Source organism: Plectropomus leopardus, chromosome 7 (assembly GCF_008729295.1).
Source record: "Plectropomus leopardus isolate mb chromosome 7, YSFRI_Pleo_2.0, whole genome shotgun sequence".
NCBI classification, from domain to species: Eukaryota; Metazoa; Chordata; class Actinopteri; order Perciformes; family Serranidae; genus Plectropomus; species Plectropomus leopardus.
In genome coordinates, this window is record NC_056469.1 from 20,965,654 (window position 1) to 20,983,888 (window position 18,235).

At 39.6% G+C, this 18,235-nt stretch overlaps 1 protein-coding gene across 4 annotated transcripts in view; it reads left to right on the plus strand.

Moving 5' to 3' along the window:
- Window positions 1-18,235, plus strand: part of map7d1a (MAP7 domain containing 1a) — a 47,295-nt gene that overhangs the window by 14,289 nt on the left and 14,771 nt on the right. Inside the window, exons 2-7 of one of the 4 annotated variants that reach the window (XM_042489644.1) lie at window positions 3,575-3,781; window positions 9,334-9,402; window positions 10,192-10,212; window positions 13,398-13,561; window positions 13,852-13,963; window positions 17,256-17,360. In XM_042489644.1, coding sequence (XP_042345578.1) covers window positions 3,575-3,781; window positions 9,334-9,402; window positions 10,192-10,212; window positions 13,398-13,561; window positions 13,852-13,963; window positions 17,256-17,360 — 678 coding nt within the window. The remainder of the gene's footprint in view (window positions 1-3,574; window positions 3,782-9,333; window positions 9,403-10,191; window positions 10,213-13,397; window positions 13,562-13,851; window positions 13,964-17,255; window positions 17,361-18,235) is intronic. The other 3 variants (XM_042489646.1, XM_042489645.1, XM_042489648.1) reach the window with 3 other exon arrangements.

Sequence of the window (18,235 nt, forward strand, 5' to 3'; positions counted from 1 at the left end):
GCATAGTTTGTGAGATAATCTCTGTACATACTAACGTGTCTGAAAGCCGATATAACATGACCATTTCCGTACACTGAGTATGCGCATGACAATGTAAACAGGAAAAAGATTGTCTTCATCAGGTTGCGTAGTTAAAGAAAATACGATGGAGATGGAGAGAAGTAAGATCAAAGATTTATTTATGTGAACCAACAAAGTGGTGGAGCTGCTTTTGAAAGTAACAGTAGTATAGGATGGTCATAGTGGTGTCAAATAGATTGGGAGCCATTGCAAAGTAAATACTGCTATATATTAAAATGCTACTTGCTAATGGCAATGGTAAAAGAGGAACGTCACTCATACAAAAAGGATAAAACCACAAAAGGTGGACTTACCTATAATGTCTTGGCTTGACATGTCTTGACTGATAAGACCAGTCAGGACGGAGATGTGGTTGTTTGCATCATCGCTTTAAAACGTCTCTGTTTCCGCCCGTTTTCAGAGGTCTTCTTTTCAGGCGTTACAAAATGCCTTTATCATATGGATGCTAGATGTAAAGGTAGCAATAGTTGTGCACTTGAAAACAAAAATGAATTGTTGTGGATGTCCTCAGCTGTGCTTTGTTTATGCTTATGTTTGCTGGCATGCAGTTTTCTTTTTCACTGCCTTTGCTTGCACCAGTAAAAACACTCCTCAGTAGTGCTACTAGAGGTCAAAAACTCCACAGGGTACCTTGAAGTAGGAATTGCGGTTACAATTACTTCTGAAAAGTTAAATAATTATTGGATTAAAAGAAAATTAAGCACCAACTATTTGAATAATCAGTTAATGTGCACATTACTTATTAAGCAAATGCCAAATATTTACAAGTTCTACCACCTGAAAAGTGGTCATTTGCTACCATTTGTATCATGGCTGATTGAATTTCTTTCAGTGCTAAACTGAACATTGGATAAAATCAATTTGAAGAAGTCACATTGTACACTGAAAACTTATGATTGCCATTTTTTATTTACAGTTTATAGACTAAACAAGCACCTAATCAAGATTAATCTGTTATGAATGATAAAATGATCATTAGTTGCAGCCATAGTTCAAACTTTGTCTTACATTCTCCAATTTTTTTCCATTAACTTTGTGTCATCTATCGTACACTCTGTTCTCCCAGCTGTCTGCTAGCCAGACAGTCAGAGTGCTGCATCAATCAGCCCTTGTTTCGGTCTCTTTCCACGCAGCAGCAGTCCTCTCCCTCAGCTCCCATCCCATTTTCCTCCAGAGAGCTTCAGGTTTCATTGGTATTCATTGTCAGTGCCACCAACATACCAGAGCATGTTACATTCTCCTTCTCTTCATCATTGACAGTATAGATCACTATGATTGTCTGACCAGTCGCCCACAGTGCTGTCAGACAGCCAATTCTTTGTGACTCCAGTTCTCAGGTGTATTGGGAACTCTCACAGCATGTGAGGCAACACAATACCTGTCTGTTAGAGCAGCACTTACTCCTATCACTTTTGGCAGCGCAGTTGTCGTATATGCCCCTAGGGATCTGTAAGAAAATGGTTTACTGAAATTTGATCAATTCAGAGAGGAGGGTTGTATGAGTCATCAATGGTAGGCCTGGGGTTGTGTGTAGCATCATTTGCTTGCAAAAATGTTGTCTGGATTTTGTTGATAATTGCAGATTTCACATCACAGAAACTTCTCTTTGTAAGGATTTACCCTTAAAATAGCAACATGGACGAATAGAGGCGCAAATTCCAAGAGCAGGCAGTTTGACTGGATTTAGTTAGTTTTTAATGAAGTTGGTCACAAGCCCGGGGTGCCGAGTTGTTACATCGAATGTTTTCTGTGGGGAAACAATTTAAATTTGAATCCCTGAATACATTACTGGCCTCTTGTACTTTCCGTTTATCTCACAACCATTCTCCCCTCCTCCCTCTCCCCATTCGCTGTCATCGCAGTGTTTTGGCCGCTGTCCCGTTACCATGAAGAGACCAAAACAATGGCTCCTCTCTGTCAGAGCACATCGCTGCCCGAGGAATGCTTGTTTAATAGTGGCATGCTTCAACAGGGGAAACACAATGTCTTGTCTTCCAGCTGAACTCTTTCATAGACTCACACTGCTTTTCTCTCTGGACATCAGGCATCATCCAACTCAGGGTCATCAGCAACTGCCTTCATTTCCCAGTGTGATCTAACAGAGCCTTTCCATGTGCAGAGCAGAGAATCTTTCCTATAAGGCCCAATATTGCACTGAATGCTACTAAGTATTTTAGTTGCAGTGCAGAGAAGTCGGCCTGTATGTTTGGCCTCAGCTGTTCATACAGACCTTTGTTCAGCTTTGTGTTTCTGAGGTTTTATAATAATCAGAGTTTTACTTACAAGGGAGCAGTGCGTGAGAAAATAGTTTAAGGCTTGTTTTTGAAGGAGATGTTTATGGCTCACAAGGCACACTGTACAGTCGCACAGTCTATAGAAAGCTATAATCAATTCTCTTTTAAGCCGCACAACATTGGCCTGGCTGCTCATTGGTGCCCCTCTATGCAAACTGTTGAATAGCACAGCATTTGTAGCATAAATCTTGAGTGCATTCACTTACTCAGTGTGACAGCCCCCTACTGTCTGTGTTGTTTTTAGCCAAAGTTTGAATAATTTACAGCATGTTGCCCCAGTGTTTACCTTCATAGACTATGCAGAAGAAACTGTGATCCAACACGGTTCCACTGGGAGCGCAGGGGTACAGTGCTGAGTGGACAAAGCCAAGAGTCCCTCCCATGAGGGTCTTTGTTTGGCCGTCAAAGCCTGGGTAAACTAATGTTTGAGTAGGAGATTCAAGTTCAGCAGCGTGCCAAATGTGAGTCATGGTGCTGTGAGTGAAGCTGCTGTCCCAACAAACCGACCCAGCTATTCTTTTATCACAAAACTTTCAAAATCTCAGAGAGCACAGATGACTCATGGGCTTGAACTGTCTGTCTGCTATCAAGTAGTTTTTATCAAAAAGAAATTTGACTACTTCTGGGAAGACGATTACTCTGATTCTGTTTCTCTAAGCAATTCATTTTACCTCAACAGAATCACCGGGATGCCAAAAAGCAATTACTGCATTTTTGTTCTGCCAGGGAGTCAGGCCATTTGCTCGGGCTGGTCTGTCGATAAATCAGCTGCACAGAGCAGAAGATGGTATTAGGCGTACAGTTTGATAAGCAGACTGAAGACTTTTTATTGTGTTCTTCTGATTAAATAGTGTAATCTCTGCAGAATATAATGTTGCTCTAACAACAAAAAGAAACATTGTACAGAAAGAGAGGAGCTTAGATTGTTTCTTTGTAGGTGTCTGTTTCATTGTTTTTGTTAAATCAAATTGAACCGTCTCTAAAAGAAAACAGTCTCCTCCTTACAACCATTGACTCCGCCCCTCATACCAACCTGATACATGCAGCTCTTGAGGAAGTTGACGTCATCCAAACTGAACAACTTCTTAGGCCCAGTCGTGACAGGAATGAGGACCAACTGGTTGAGTTCCATCTCTGTGCTTGTTCTTACCTCACTCACTTTTTTTTAGTCTTTATTCTGTGTCTTTCTCTTCAACCAGCTCCCTGTTCAGACCTGAACACAAACCCCACCAGACCTGACCCGGAGGGGGAGAGCAGCCCCCCGAAGATGGACAGCACAGAGAGAATGGAGCCTCCAGCTAAGAAAGATACAGACCGGAGATTGGCTACTCCCACAAAATCTGACATCATCTCTCGATCACCTGGGTCACCCGCATCACCTGTCCGCAGGTCGAAAGGTGGAAAAGGTAAATAGAGGTTTCACCTGTGAAGTATGTGTGCTGTTTGTAGAGAGAAGTGTGGTTATGATACTAGATTATCCAACTTTGATACAATCCCTTGAAAAATATCAATATTCAATACAGTTTTCGATACTACAGAGAAAAGTAGACATTGAAGGCATAAAATGTACATAATTTATTAAAAGACGAATATAACAAGGCTGTAATATGACAGTGCTCACTTTTTTTGCTTTGTTTAAGAGCAGAGAACAGCAGAATGACATTGACACATATTAAAACTTTTTTACATTAATGAAAACAATATTGTAAAAAAAAAACAAAAAAAAAAAAACAAAAACCTATAATGTGCTGCAAAAGCCTAAATGCAATTGGCAAGAACAACTGACAAGAAGAAAGCACTCTGAGTGAGTGAGTGGAGACGAGGCCACGGGGGCACTGCAGCGGTTTGTGTCAGCTCACTGTTGGACAGAAGAGAAAGCAAAAACTAGTATTGATTATATGGATACTGCTGAATATGAGTATTGACAGCATTTTAAATATTCATAATTAATATGTAGTGATAAATCAATATTTTTGACAACACTAGCATTATGTTCAGTTGCTTAAAGAATGTTTTCACTGCTGGAAAGATAATCTTTTCAGAAAACTCGGCTGTCTATATAGTAGAAAGACACAAAAAATGTTAAAATTGGTGCTACATGACGAAAGAAAAAAAGCTGTGGCATTTGCTTTTGCTCAAGATGTAGAAAACCTACAACCACCACAAAGCACTGCGGTGCTGCAGACCTTAAAACGCTCCCACTGGTAGGTGACGTAATGCAGACTTGTCCGTTTCACGTAATTGGTGGCCGGCTGGTACACTGATATGATGGAGGGAAGTTTACCATGGTTAGCACAAATACCACCCACACTGTTGAAAATCGGCGAAGTATCCCTTTAAACGTTTAAGCTAAATTTGGCCTGACATGAAGCTGAGCTCTTACAATGGTACAATTACATTTTCAATCTGCTGAAGTTAGGTCAGCTCTCTTGAGGCAAGGTAATGCTTCAGTATCTGTGTAATAGTGACCGCAAGCTTTCAGACGTGAAGCTAAATCCAATAGAGTGGCTGCAGTTGTCTGAACAAATATGGAACAGAAGCTAAGAACATATCAAAGAGTTCAGGCCGAATTAAATTAGTGAAGAAAAAGCTCAGTAAAATTCAGATGAATGAGCTTTCTTGGTAAGTGGGAAGCTAATGCTGATCACTGCCGTGGGCTAGTCCTAAATGAAAGGTGGACAACGTGAATAGGAATCCCACTTCAGTGAGCGATGCCAAGTGGGCATTTAGTTTGACCCGGCCGTTGCACCATAGCCATTTTCCACAATGCCACTACTTGAAGTCCTTGCAGCCACTGGCTAGCAGCACATGCAAACTCTAAGGAACATGTTTGAGGGTTTTTGGAGTCTAAGCCTCTTTTCTCTGTCCCCTTTATTCTTTATCCATTAATCCATTCACTGTGGTCATGGTCTTTATTCCCTTAGCGTGAGGTGACGAGGATAAACCCTTTCAAAGTCTCAAACTGCTCCCAAAGCTATAACAAAACTTCCATTTTGGATACTTTGTTATGACCTTAGCCATGTGTGTTATATCAAGACTTTTATGGTGATTATTTGCCAAAGTCTGGTCTATTTTAGAGAAATATACTGTTGAGTCTTAAGTCTGCTGACCCACACTTCCCTTTTGTCCCCCCAAAGTTCCTTTTCCGCTGGTTTTGTAAAGCTTATTACTTGTGAGGTTTTACACCACCCAGAGGGGCATAATGAAGATGAAAAGCACTCTGAAGCCCCTTAATTAGTAAAATGAAATGGTGAGGCTTGTAGTTCAGTTGGGAACTGCTGCTTCTGCTAAATAGTCTGCTCAGTTGCATTTTGTAAATTTCAAGCATATTTCCCGTGAAAGCAGACTGATTTGTGATGTGTCGAGGGTTGTTCCACTGTTTGCATTGAGCATGTTGAGAGAAAAGTTGAAGAAATCTACCAGTAAACATGTTCTTTCTTGTTTCTTATGAGTGTCTATTACATTTGCACAATAATGGTTGCACACCACCCTCTACAGTATACCCTGCTCCTATTGTACTCCAATTTAGAGGCGAACCAAATAACACAGAGCTGACAATTTGAGTGTGTGAGCTCAGTCTGGAGCCCAAACACTGTGCCTCGCAGTATTTTCTGGGTTAGTCAGTTTTTGTGCATGTGACATTATGATTTACACGGTGGCGAGTTGCAAACAGGAGCACATCACACCGATCAACATTGCACACATGGGCCATAGCACTATAAATATCAAAGTGGGTCAGAGGTTTTTCTTGAGGGTGGCTGCATGGCAGATTGTTTTCATCTTTGTAATTCATGTCTCTACCTATTAGATGTTGCTGAAGGATGAGTTCCATTGTGTTTGATGTTGAACATCTGGTCTGTGGAAATTGAGGGGGATGATATAGCATGAAGGCTCCAGAAAGATCAAGACTGCAGCCTGACTGTGCCAGTGTTTGCTGGTGGTGGATGAGTTATTTGTGGTACCAGGCATTGCAAATGTGTGTAGATATGATTTTTCTTTGGGCTGTTGTGATAAATAGACATTTTAAGCTAATTTATTTTTGCAGAAAATAAGTTCTATTTTTTTTTACGTAAACATCTACAGGCAAAAACTTAACATAAACATAAAAACATCACAAGATTTTTGAAAAAGAAATGACCCGCCTCAGACTGCAGTCAGATTTACAGGATTATGTTGTCCAGCTGCAAGTCTGTTTTATGAATAAAATATAACTCAGTATTTTGAAAGCATTGATTAAGCTACTGTTATTATATTTATGCTGTAAATAGGGTTGCAACTGACGATCATATTCGTTATCGATTAGGAGTGGGAATTACCAGAGGACCCATGATGTATTCTTGTAGCACTTAAGTCACGATACAATAATAATGTGATTTAAGCATTTTATAACATGCTTAGTATTGCAATAACATATTGCCATTAATTGCAATTTTTCCAACTGCAAATTATGCCCCCAATGGTAAACTTGTCAAGATCTGTTTTAACAGCAAAAAGTTTAAATGTTTTATCTGTAATATTAACAATTTGTTTCAAAATGTTCAGACATGGAATCTGATTATTTATACAGTATTGCCATGAAAAAAAATTCTCAATACTATGCTGTATCTTCTTTTCACTGCTATCATTGATTCATTTACCCATTGTTATTTCAATCAGTTAATCAGTTAATTAATTTGGTCAATAGAATATCAGAAAAAAGCAAAAAAAAAACCCCAACAATATCCCAAAAAATCTTCAGTTTACAGCAAATAACCAAATTTAAATAAAAGCTGTAACCAGAGGGTATCGGTCATTTCATCTCAAAGCTACTTTTTTTTTAATGTAATACACTGAAACTTTTTTGCATGTATCTGTCTAATCTGGCTTATTTCGTTTAGTTTTGTTTTTGTATGTGTTTTGTGTATTTTTTTAGTTTGTTTTGTAGATGTTACTTTGCTAGTGATGAAAATTACATATGATATTAAAAAAAGTTAGAATTGATGCATTTAATTATTGTTTCAGCTCTAGTATTAAAATATTGTCATTGAGATGTTCTGAGATGTACACAAATGCAATATGTGCCTTTGGCAAATCAGAATGACTATTTTTCCCAGGACGTAGAACCAGCCATCATTAAAGGATGGCTCAGTTCAGTGTTTGCTTGCATTGCTGTTCCCCTCTGCCTTTTTCACTGAGTGTTTCCTCTGAGGTATTTCGGAGGAATGTTATGTGTGAGCACACATCAGAGATGTCACAGAGGGAGGCAATATATATAAGTGCCCCCTGTAGTCATAACGTATCACAATCAAACATACACCCACGTCCACATGGCATGGGAGATTTAGCTGGCCTGCCACATGCAGCAGCTTTTATTTAAAGAAAATTGGCTTCCATGAAGATTTTAAAAATCTATTCTGTGTGTCTTTTTCCTGATCCATAAAATACAGCATGCATCAGCTTTTGTTGAGCATCAGCGGTGAAATGTTGACGTTGCCAGCTTCCTGTCATTGTCTTGTGGCATGCATTTCCTTGTGGTGACATTTAAAAGTCAAAAGCCTCTGCCGTGCTGACTTTGCAGCAGTGAAGAAAACATTTACTCATATGTTCATGTTTTTCAGAGTGTGGGTGCATCATCCATGCCGCAGGTCAGTTTTGGTTAGAGGGAGGTTAGAAGGGCAACGGTGAAGATGACTGCACACAACATGATGTGCAAATACTAATACATTTACAGGATTTTGAACTTTTGGTGTTACCATTAATTTAAGTGCTTTCATTTTTATTTACTTAACAAGACATAGACTATGTGCTTTTCATCACATAGTTGACATGTAGTTTTGTGGAATTGTCCAAATTATATATTCTCTGTTAAACACTAGTCATCCTAATGAATGATTCCAACTCAGATGAGCTTGACTTACCACCTTTAACTGAGCTCTTAGTAAGAGATTTTCAATATTTTTAACTGCCCATTACTACAAAAGTGGTCATTAATGTCATCAATTTTACAGTTATATATTTTCAGATATTGAACATCTCTCAGGCTGTGTTGCTGTTGCAGATCAAATGACATTCTGTTTGTTTTAACCTGCAAGGAAACATAAAGAAATGCCAAGTTTTAAGAACTCCATCCAGAACATTAAAACGACGAACAGGTGAAGTGAACAAAAATAATCATCTTGTCACAGTGTAATGTTCTGTTGGTGAATCTTGGGCCCTGTGATTTTTGTGGATACCACTTGACAAGTATCACCCACCCCAGTACTGTTGTAGACCAAGTGATGGCCCCTATAGCAGTGGCCACCTCAGCAGGACAAATGCGCCATGCTGCACTGCAAAAACTGAAAAACTGCTCAGGAATGGCTAGAAGCTTGTAACAAAGAGCTCAAGGCATCAACCTCTACATTCCCCAGATCTACGATTGGGCCTCCTTGGACTGGACTTGGCTCTGAACTGTTGAGGCATGGGCACAGGACCTCTGGATTGTGCTGTGGTGTCCGGCACCAGGGCACTGGAAGCAGATCTTTCAAGTTCTCTGGGTTCCTGAGGATAAGTGAATGGATTGGGATCTGGGGAATTTGGAGGCCAGGTCGACACCTTGAGCGCTTTGGTCATGTTCCTTGGGTCACCTCTGAGTAATTTTTACGGTATGGGTCGTGGATGCTCTGCTGAGGGGTGCACTGCCATCAGGAATGTTGATGCCATATGGTGATGTAATTCGTCCGCATTGTTATCTTGGTGGTGTGTGTCAAGTGGCATCCATGTGAATGCCGGGACCTGAGGTTTTCCAGCAGAACATTGCACTGTAATGAGATGATCAAGGTTTTTCACTTCCGCTGTCAGTGGTTTTAATGTTTTGGTTGATTGGTTTAAATGCTTTGAGACAGAGGTCAGATGAGACTGAATGGGCTGGACTTGATATGACACCTTTCATTTACTCTCCCTATTTTTCTCCTTTCTCTCTCCTCCATTCTCATCTCAGATATCATGAAGTCAGAGGAAAGACAGAAGCTCGCCAAGGAGCGCAGAGAGGAGAAGGCCAGATATCTCGGTAAGAGAAAATAAGGGGTGGGAGGATAAGCCTATTACACAGGAAGAGGATGCCCTCTAGTGTTGGGGTGAAAGAGATTTTTGTTTGCAGTTGAGACGCTATTGGGTTGACTTCAGGCTGCAGATGGCATGCACATGCAACACAGAAAGGATAAAAGGGGAGTTTGGGCTTCTGCACAGAAGTGATTGAAATCAGCAAAAGCCAAGCCACCATTTTAAAAAAGACAAGCAAGCTTTCATTATCTGCATGCACGCTGGATTTAAAAAGCAGCATTGTCAAAATGTTTGCTTATTGTATGCCTGTTTGACATATTAGTGCTTTAGCTCACCTCTGCACTAAAATGTATGCTAATGCAATTGTAATTTAAAAGACATATTTCTCACATCGACAAAAATATGAAAAAAGCATGCATTTTTTAGTAAAGTCTGTTGTTTTGGCAATTTTGAAGCTTTTTGCAGTGTGATCAATATCTCTTATGACTTAATGTTATTTGATATCTGTAACAGCACAGAGTCATCAAAATAAAGAAACGTATTGCATTTTATCCCCAACTTGAATTCATGTAGTTTTATAAATTGGTGCAAGATTTCCTCAGTGCATTGCACTTTGGTGCCATAACAACTGATATGGCTGTACTTTTTGTGTCAACTGATGCACCTCTTTGCCTGAGTCCTCTTTTCTGTTTAACACACGGCTGTCACATTGTCACTTGGCTACACGCTGGTCGTGCACTGCTTTGCATGACTGACAGTTGCCTCTGTCTTCTCTCTCACTCCTTCCTCCCTGCAGAAGAGCTCAGCATGTTACAAGGTAAGCCACTCACCTATGTGTATGTGGTGGTGGTGGTGATGGTTTTAATGGTGGCGGTGGTGACCCATTTTGACCCTTCTTTCATATTTAGATGTCTTTAATTAAGTTCAGTAGAGTTGGGCAATATACCAAACCAAGTGCCATCATACAGACATTATTAAAGAACCTGCAGACCTGTTGTTACTGTCAGTTTAAACATTATCAAGGTAAAATACATAGGGCAATCAATTGAAATATTATCAAAATTGCAATATAGCATAACAAATAATTATAACATTCAAACCACAAGTGCTGAATTATTTATTTATATTTGATAAAGGTAAAATTTGCCACAACATACCATAATAAATGAAACATTGAGGTGTTACAGAGATGCTCCTGCCTACAAATCATAGTACCAACAAAAGGGAACATACTTGTTTGATACAGATCCCAGAAAAAAATCACATCATCATAATTTTTACATTTTTTCAGTGAAAATCAAATGCAAAAATTAACATTCCCACTAAAATTGCAACTCATATCACAATTGCAGTAACTGTCAGAAAAATTGCTATATGATTTCTTTTTGCACAGCGTTCAAATTGTTATAATACTGAGTTTTGGTTGTATTGCCCAGCTCTAGAACACTTAAATTCATTTAATCCTCATGTTGTTCCTTGTTTCAAAATCTTGGCTCTTTCATTTATTTTTTTCTTAATCATAGAAATCTCATCTGATTGCAACTTTTTCTCTCTCTGAACATCATCAATGTGTCTTTGACAAAAACCATGTAGGCATAGACTGATCTCTGAACTAATCATTTATATGTAAACAAATGTTATTGTTCATGAAGCAGTAGAGTTTAATCTCACTTCACATACTTTAGAAGACCACGAAGCGTGCCTTGAGTTTGAACTTTGTTCGTCCACATGATCATGCTTCAGACACGTCCTAACTCCTTGGATTTTGTATTTAAAGATGACGTTTTTGAACCACATGCTGCAAAACCACTATGGTTACCATTTTACTAAAGAAATTAGAGGTTATAGAGACACTGCTGCAGCCAGATTTATCTTGGCTGCAAATTCATATGTAAACAACTTTTATAATGCCAGGCAAAAAAAAATCACATGGGTCAGAATATTCTGAAATGGGAAAATATGTAATTTAATGTTCACATGTTTAGACACAGGGCTGAGTGATGATACATTTTCACAACTTTGGCACAATTTCTTTTCCTTTTTTAGCTATGGTAGTCTTACAGGGTGTGTCATCATCATTGTGGTATTTAGTGATAGACAGAAATACTACTTAAAATCTTAAATCATGCAGTCTGAGTTTTTTATTACCTTAGAGTTAGAGAAAAATTGGTAAAATAGAGTCTAAAGATGCTATCTTGGCTACTGTTAAATTTGGGTTTTCTCCCAAATATTAATGATTTAGTAAACATTTAGGGCATAATCATGATTTCTATCCTGACATGACACTGATTTATTTAAGCTATCATACTTGTACTTTCAGCAATGCCACGTTGTCTAATCCAACTATGTGCTCGACAGCAGTAAGATGAGTTTGACACACTTCATAGCGTGGATCAGTCTAATTGGGCGATCACCGGGCCATGCCAGATGGTACGGGTCTGATCTAATACTCTCAGTTAGACCTGGATATAAGATAAGATCCTGCCAAAGCTTCTGTTTACAATATCAGCTTAAAAGAGATCTTGGCTTGTCAACCATCACCAGTAGTATTCTTAGTTTAGTAGTAAAATGGGCACCATTGGAAAATCGCAGCTTGCATCTTCTGGGTACATTGTTAAGCTTAAGCGAAGCTTTGAAAGACTTGCATCAGGGGATTGTCTGTGACTGCACAGATGTTGCTGTCCAGCCTCCTCTGTGTTTGGTGGGATGGTATAAATACTTCATAAACATGGGTGAGAGCAGCACTCTGTTTATGATTATTTAATGGTCATACCATCGTAGGTTCCAATGCTGCTTGCTGCGCTGATCACTGTCAGTGCAGAGATTTGACGGATGCAATTAAAGCAATGTCAGTTTAAGATATTCTGAATTGGGCGCCCTGGGATAGATGTCTGAATGGATGATGATGATTATATTATTCAAATCAATAAACTATTAAATTAATCGCATACTAATGTGATGAGGGCTGCAGGAACCTCAGCAAGATTTAAAATTGCATAAAGTGCATTAAAGAACCCGTTTCCCCCTCCTCTGTTCTTATCACAGTACAATGATTAAATTATGAAGCATTTAACATGCAGTAGCACCTCTAAAGACTGGTAACACTGGAAGGTAAAGATGTGGCTTCTCTTAAATTGAGACCATCATGCTGCGATGAGCTGAGATACGCACTGCAGCAGAAATTTTCTTTGCCGCAAGGCTCTGGCAAGCAGTGCATCCATATAAGTCAGCTTTCTGTTCCCCTCTTGGATAAAAGCTGAACTCTGTGCCTCCCAATAAATTTTAACCCCTCTAGCCTCCAGCATCTCTGCAATGATCCGTCACCATAATCTGAAATCCACAACCAGTTGCTTTTGTTGCATCAAGTGCTTTAGAGAGCTAAGCCTCGCCTCCTTGCAGAGGCCGATTCTTCATGGAGGTTTGACTTTGTAGTTTGAAGAAATATGGTGACTTGTGTACACAGAGAGGCAGCTGCAAAATGCTTCTTTATGCCGTCTTTGAATGGCTCAGGGACAACAAGATGATTTCCATATCAAAGTGTGTGTGGTTTATTGAAGCTGACATGGAGGCTTGATGCTGTTAGTATGGTATAAAAGTGTCACTTCAGAAGTACTGTATCTGTCAAACTCAGCTTTACGCCCATTCTGTGGAAAAGTCAAGTAATTGAAATTATTTTTTCCAAAAACAAAGTGGGATTCAGGTGAAGGGCAACATTTTTATTTTCAAAGACAGCTTTAGATAAAAAATAACCATCAGAAAGGCTTGACTTTTTGAATGTTTTTTGTCAGCTTTCAATTGGAAAGCCTTGTCCTTGAAAACCCAAAACCTTTCAAAAGATGCTTTCAACCTTTATCACACTGCTAAACAGTAACAGACCTTTCAAAGAGAATGTGTTCGTTAGCTACAGTATCCTGAAAGGAGAAGGAAGAGAAAGGTCTTCTTTGTCTAGCAGTCTTTCGGTAACATCTTACTCTCTTGACCATGTTTTCTGCTCCATTTTAGCTGCTAAAAAGACCCAGTGGCTGGAGAAGGAGGAGAAGGCACGGCAGCTGAGGGAGCAGCAGCTGGAGGAGCGCCGCAGGAAGCTCGAGGAACAGCGGATCAAGGCGGAAAAACGGCGAGCTGCCCTGGAGGAGAGACAGAAACAGAAACTGGAGAAGAATAAAGTAGGTTTGCGCAAGGACATGTTAAAAATAATCCATTCAGTATGTGATAGTGTTGTTTTAGTGCTGACAGTTGCACATACTTTCTCTCTCTTATACTGTGTTGAGGTGAAATGTAAATTGGTCAGCTGCAGATGAGGGGATTTGGGATTTTACTCAATGGCACCTAAAGCCAGGCAGGGTGCTTGAATACTTTTTACCTGAAGGATGAACTATGCCATGCAGTTCTGCATATTGCCTTTGAAGCATTAGAGAGTTTAAATGACTGATATCTCTTCCTGTATCCTTTCCAGGAGCGTTATGAGGCAGCTATTCACAGGTCAACCAAGAAGACGTGGGCAGAAATCCGCCAGCAGAGATGGTCCTGGGCCGGCGCATTAAGCCAGAACTCCAGTCAGAAAGAAGGTGAGTACACTGATCCAGTATGGATACACATCCTCATGAAATACTAACTGAAGGACCCACTTGCAATCCTTCAACAATGACTGACTCCTATAAGTTATATGAGGCAGTTAATGGATGTTCTATTGGAATCGATGCACTGCATTTCCACTTTTACCGGCCATAGATTCTGTCTGTTATAGGTATTTATTCGCCATTATTGGCTCTTTAGTTTCAGGTACATTAGCCTCTTAAATCTATTATAGGAAAATTATTTTAGCATCAGTCTGCCATCATGCAGCTCAATGTTTTCACTGAAGATTAATCTTTTTTTTTTATTTTAATAGATTCACCTATGAACTCAAAAGCAGAACTGACATCACTGATTTATCTTCCAATGATTGACCTGCTATAGCTGTCTAGTGTCCTTGCAAATACTTCTTGTTTCTTTGAAGGGAGATTAGGTGAGTTAGGAGGAGATGAGTTATAAATAAACTGTTGTGACCGCACTCAGTCATTTAGTTTGTTAAATTTAGATAGATCTCAGAAAGTAGGGAAAAATGTCTCATCACAGTTTCTTTAAGCTAAAAGTGGTGTATTCAAATTGCTTGTTTTGTCCAACCAACAGACCACAACCCCCATGCCTTGTGCTAACCTGGCTAAATGTTGAATAACGTGCATTGTCTGTGTAATTTTAATCTGCGTAAAAATAAATCAAAATAGAAAATCCTCACATTCAAGAAACACAGCAAATGTTTGGCATTTGCTTGATAAAAGTCTACACTATTAACCAGTTTTCAAAATTGTTTTTGTTTCATTTTCTGGTCTTTTTTCTTTCCACTAAACCATTCAGGTAGATGTAAAAGCATTGCAGCTTAAAATTAGTGCATTATCATCTCGCTCAGGTGAATTATACCAACATTGTTTTAATCCCATCTGCAAATAGATGGCTCAGTTAGATGTACTGTGTTTTATGCTCACTGCTGAGTTTGGCTCACAGTGTTGGCAGGTGCATAGTCAGGAATGCTGCCTAAACAGATTTTGACAGCACTGGAGGTTTAGTTTTGTTATATTTTAATCTCATATGCCTTTGCTGCATCATTCACACTCTTTCACCTTAACGTACCATTTCCTAAGTGTCGGCTTCTACAGCTCTGTCGCAGCAGGCTGAGTGTCTCTTCAACATTACATCAGGGTCATTAGCCGCTGATCACGACCATTTATTGATCACACAAAGTGAAAATGCATTCAGATGCTTTATTGCATCAGTTGCAATGCTCAGGCCTCAATCGACTAGCAGCAAATTGGATATGCTGTCTAATAATGCAATGACTGCAGAGGTTAGGTAATCTGTAGAAATGATGTTTTAACAGTTTGATGGATGCCTCTATCCTTTGTGCTGCCCTTCCACCTTGAAGCTCTAAATGTGAGGAGTCCTGCGCTCTACTTCATGTCGTGTAATCACCTCTGCCATATGCCAAGGGAATTATTGACACTCTAATCAATCTCTGCCTTCCTTCCTCCCTCACCAGTCTGCCGTCTGTCAGTTGACTAAAGCAAACAAGCGTGAACAGGCCGCAGTGGAATGGCTGACAGTTTGGGATGCTATTTGGGAAATGCTCCAAAGTGCCCATGATGGCTTCTGTCAGAAGAGCATACTGCCTTATTGTCTATTCAAATGGAGACATTTAAATAGACAAGGCCCGCTTTAATACTGTACCTCCATTACCATTATGTTCTCTGAATCATGTCTGAAGACTTTTGGGGAAAAGAGCAGTGTTCATTGATTGCAGTGTATTAAAGGGATATAGAATTGGAAGAGATGCAAGTGTTGCACATGGATGGTTGCAAGGATTTGAGGTTTTGCCCTTTTCTTAAGTGCCAGTTCATGTCAGCTACTATGAAATGTATATATGTTTCCTAGCAGCTTCTGTCCTGTTATGGTTTTGAAGTATCTTTTCTTCTTTGAATGTGTTGGTAGCTAATAAAGCTGCTCTTTTAAAGGTTCCTCCTTAGTGTGGTTTACAGGCTTTTTGGAGTTGGTGTTGTAGGCATGACATTTCAGTAATCTCTGATGTTAAATTTTAAGAAGGACCTTAAAGGCTCATTTCACCCAAAGATATTTTGTCACTTACCCTATGGTGTTGAATTGAATGAAGATTGGTGTGCTCATAGCAATAAAAATCTAAAATATTCCAGGGTTCCTGCAGAGTCTCAAAAGGTATTGAATTCATTAATCTATAAAAACGTCTTCAATCAATCTTTCAAGTCTTGAAAATGCTTACACATGGGAAGAATGTTTTATGAATTGTTTTTTGCTGACATTGCACTGTAAATTCTCAAAATAATCTGCAACTTTTTTTAAAAATAATTTACAAAAATTGGCAGCACGGCTGAAACTGGTACAAGGTGCAATGCTCATGAGGCTTGGTATATTTCATATTAAAATGTTTTCAAACTAGTAGTCAAAGGAGCCAGATCCTACATGCAGAGTAAGAAACACAGAATTGCTGAGTATTTCCAAGGTCTATTCTATTCCTGTCTCTGTGCTGCAAAAAGTTGGGGGGTTATTGTAAAATTGGTCTTAAATTTCATTCCAAGTGGCATTAAAATATTCTTAAAAAATCTAACTTGCATTAAACTGTAGGAACCCTGTGTTCATTGACAATTTATTTTTTCCAGAAAAGATGCCACTGCCACTCTGGATAATCCACAAACCCACTGCCAACTGTTTTAGCTGGACCTACTTCTCTAGCAAAGACATAGTGCCAATGGAAACTGTTGACAGTTCACGGTGCAGATTATATATGGTAATGGGGATTTCTGGGAAGAAATGTTGCTGAACATTTTTAAAGGTCATTTTGTAATAATGAAAGCACCAAAGCTAAATTCCTTTCGCCTCAATTCTATTGAGGTTGTGGAAAAAAATCTCCATTTATTTTTTTTATTTTTAAAGTGCCGCTTTTTAATTTGGGTGAACTGAACCATTAAAAACTGCAGCCTTTTAGACATGTTTTATTCCATGGATGCTGCCTACACACCTAAAGGCTACCTTAGTTGAACATATGGTGTAGTGTGTGCATGTTTGAGCCAGTGGATGTTATTATAAACATGGTCAGCACACTCAGGAATTGGCTTTAATGGGGGTTGTTCACATTACAAGTACGTACTGTTGTTGCCTTTGCAGCGTGTGGGCGTATGTTTGTAGAGACATCAGTCGAGCGTAACTCATGACGCCACAGAACGTCCCCCTCTATTCCTCTCTCAACCATGTGACCTGTGTGAACATCTGTGTGGCGCTCTCTTGGCTTTTTAGGCAGATGCTCTGTGTCAACGGTCAACCTGCCCAAACACGTGGACTCTGTTATAAACAAGCGACTGTCCAAGTCCTCCGCTACGCTCTGGAACTCCCCCAGCAGAAGTAAGGCAACATCTGGAATGCCCTCCCCTCCCGTTAAACTGTGTCCATCACTCTGCCACCGCCTCCGAACCCGTCCATCATCGTCCTCTATTTTTTCAGTTCTTTCCCTTCCTGATTTTTAGTTCCTCTCGTGTGCCTGATGGTTGACAACTGACCCATTTCCATCTTCCAAAACCACTATGATTTCTTTTTTTTTTCACTCTCCAGAATTGGGTCAGGATTTTGTTTGATACACTGCATGCTCATATTTTAATATGGGTTATGTACAGTGTTTGTTCTTTTGTCTTTTTACTATCCTTTGGTTGGGTCATTTTGTGGTAATTGTCATTTCATGTGTTTGTACAGTCAAATTGATCCTTTTGTGCTCATTTTCACTGTAACCTGGATAAGGGATGTCTTTTATATTGCCTCGCATACATTATAAATAGATGACATGGAGGTGGGTGTGATTTATGAATGACAAGTTCTTTGAATCAACCTTTCTTCATGCTTTGGATGAGTGCAGCTCTTTTTTTAAAAGGTTTAGGGTTAACCAGGTCACGGTGTTCTCCTGCAAAGAAGGAGAAACTTTGAGGCTTGAAAAAAGTAATGTTAGCAAGTGAGTCAGCATTTTTCAGGAGATAATGTATTCTGAAAACTCCCCCGGAGCAGGTACTGTTCCTCTGTGCTGCTGGAGAAAATAGATAGGTAACTACTCTGCCCTTCTTGTCGCTCTCCTCCCTACCCGAGCGCACTTACACACCCTGTCTGTTAGCATTCACTGCAACATCCTCCTCGCCCTACACCTTGAAGCCAAAGGAGGAAGTTTCTCCCCCAAATAAATACTGATGAGTCTCAAGTCTTCTTCTTCTCTGCTTCTCTGCTTGTATGCTCAA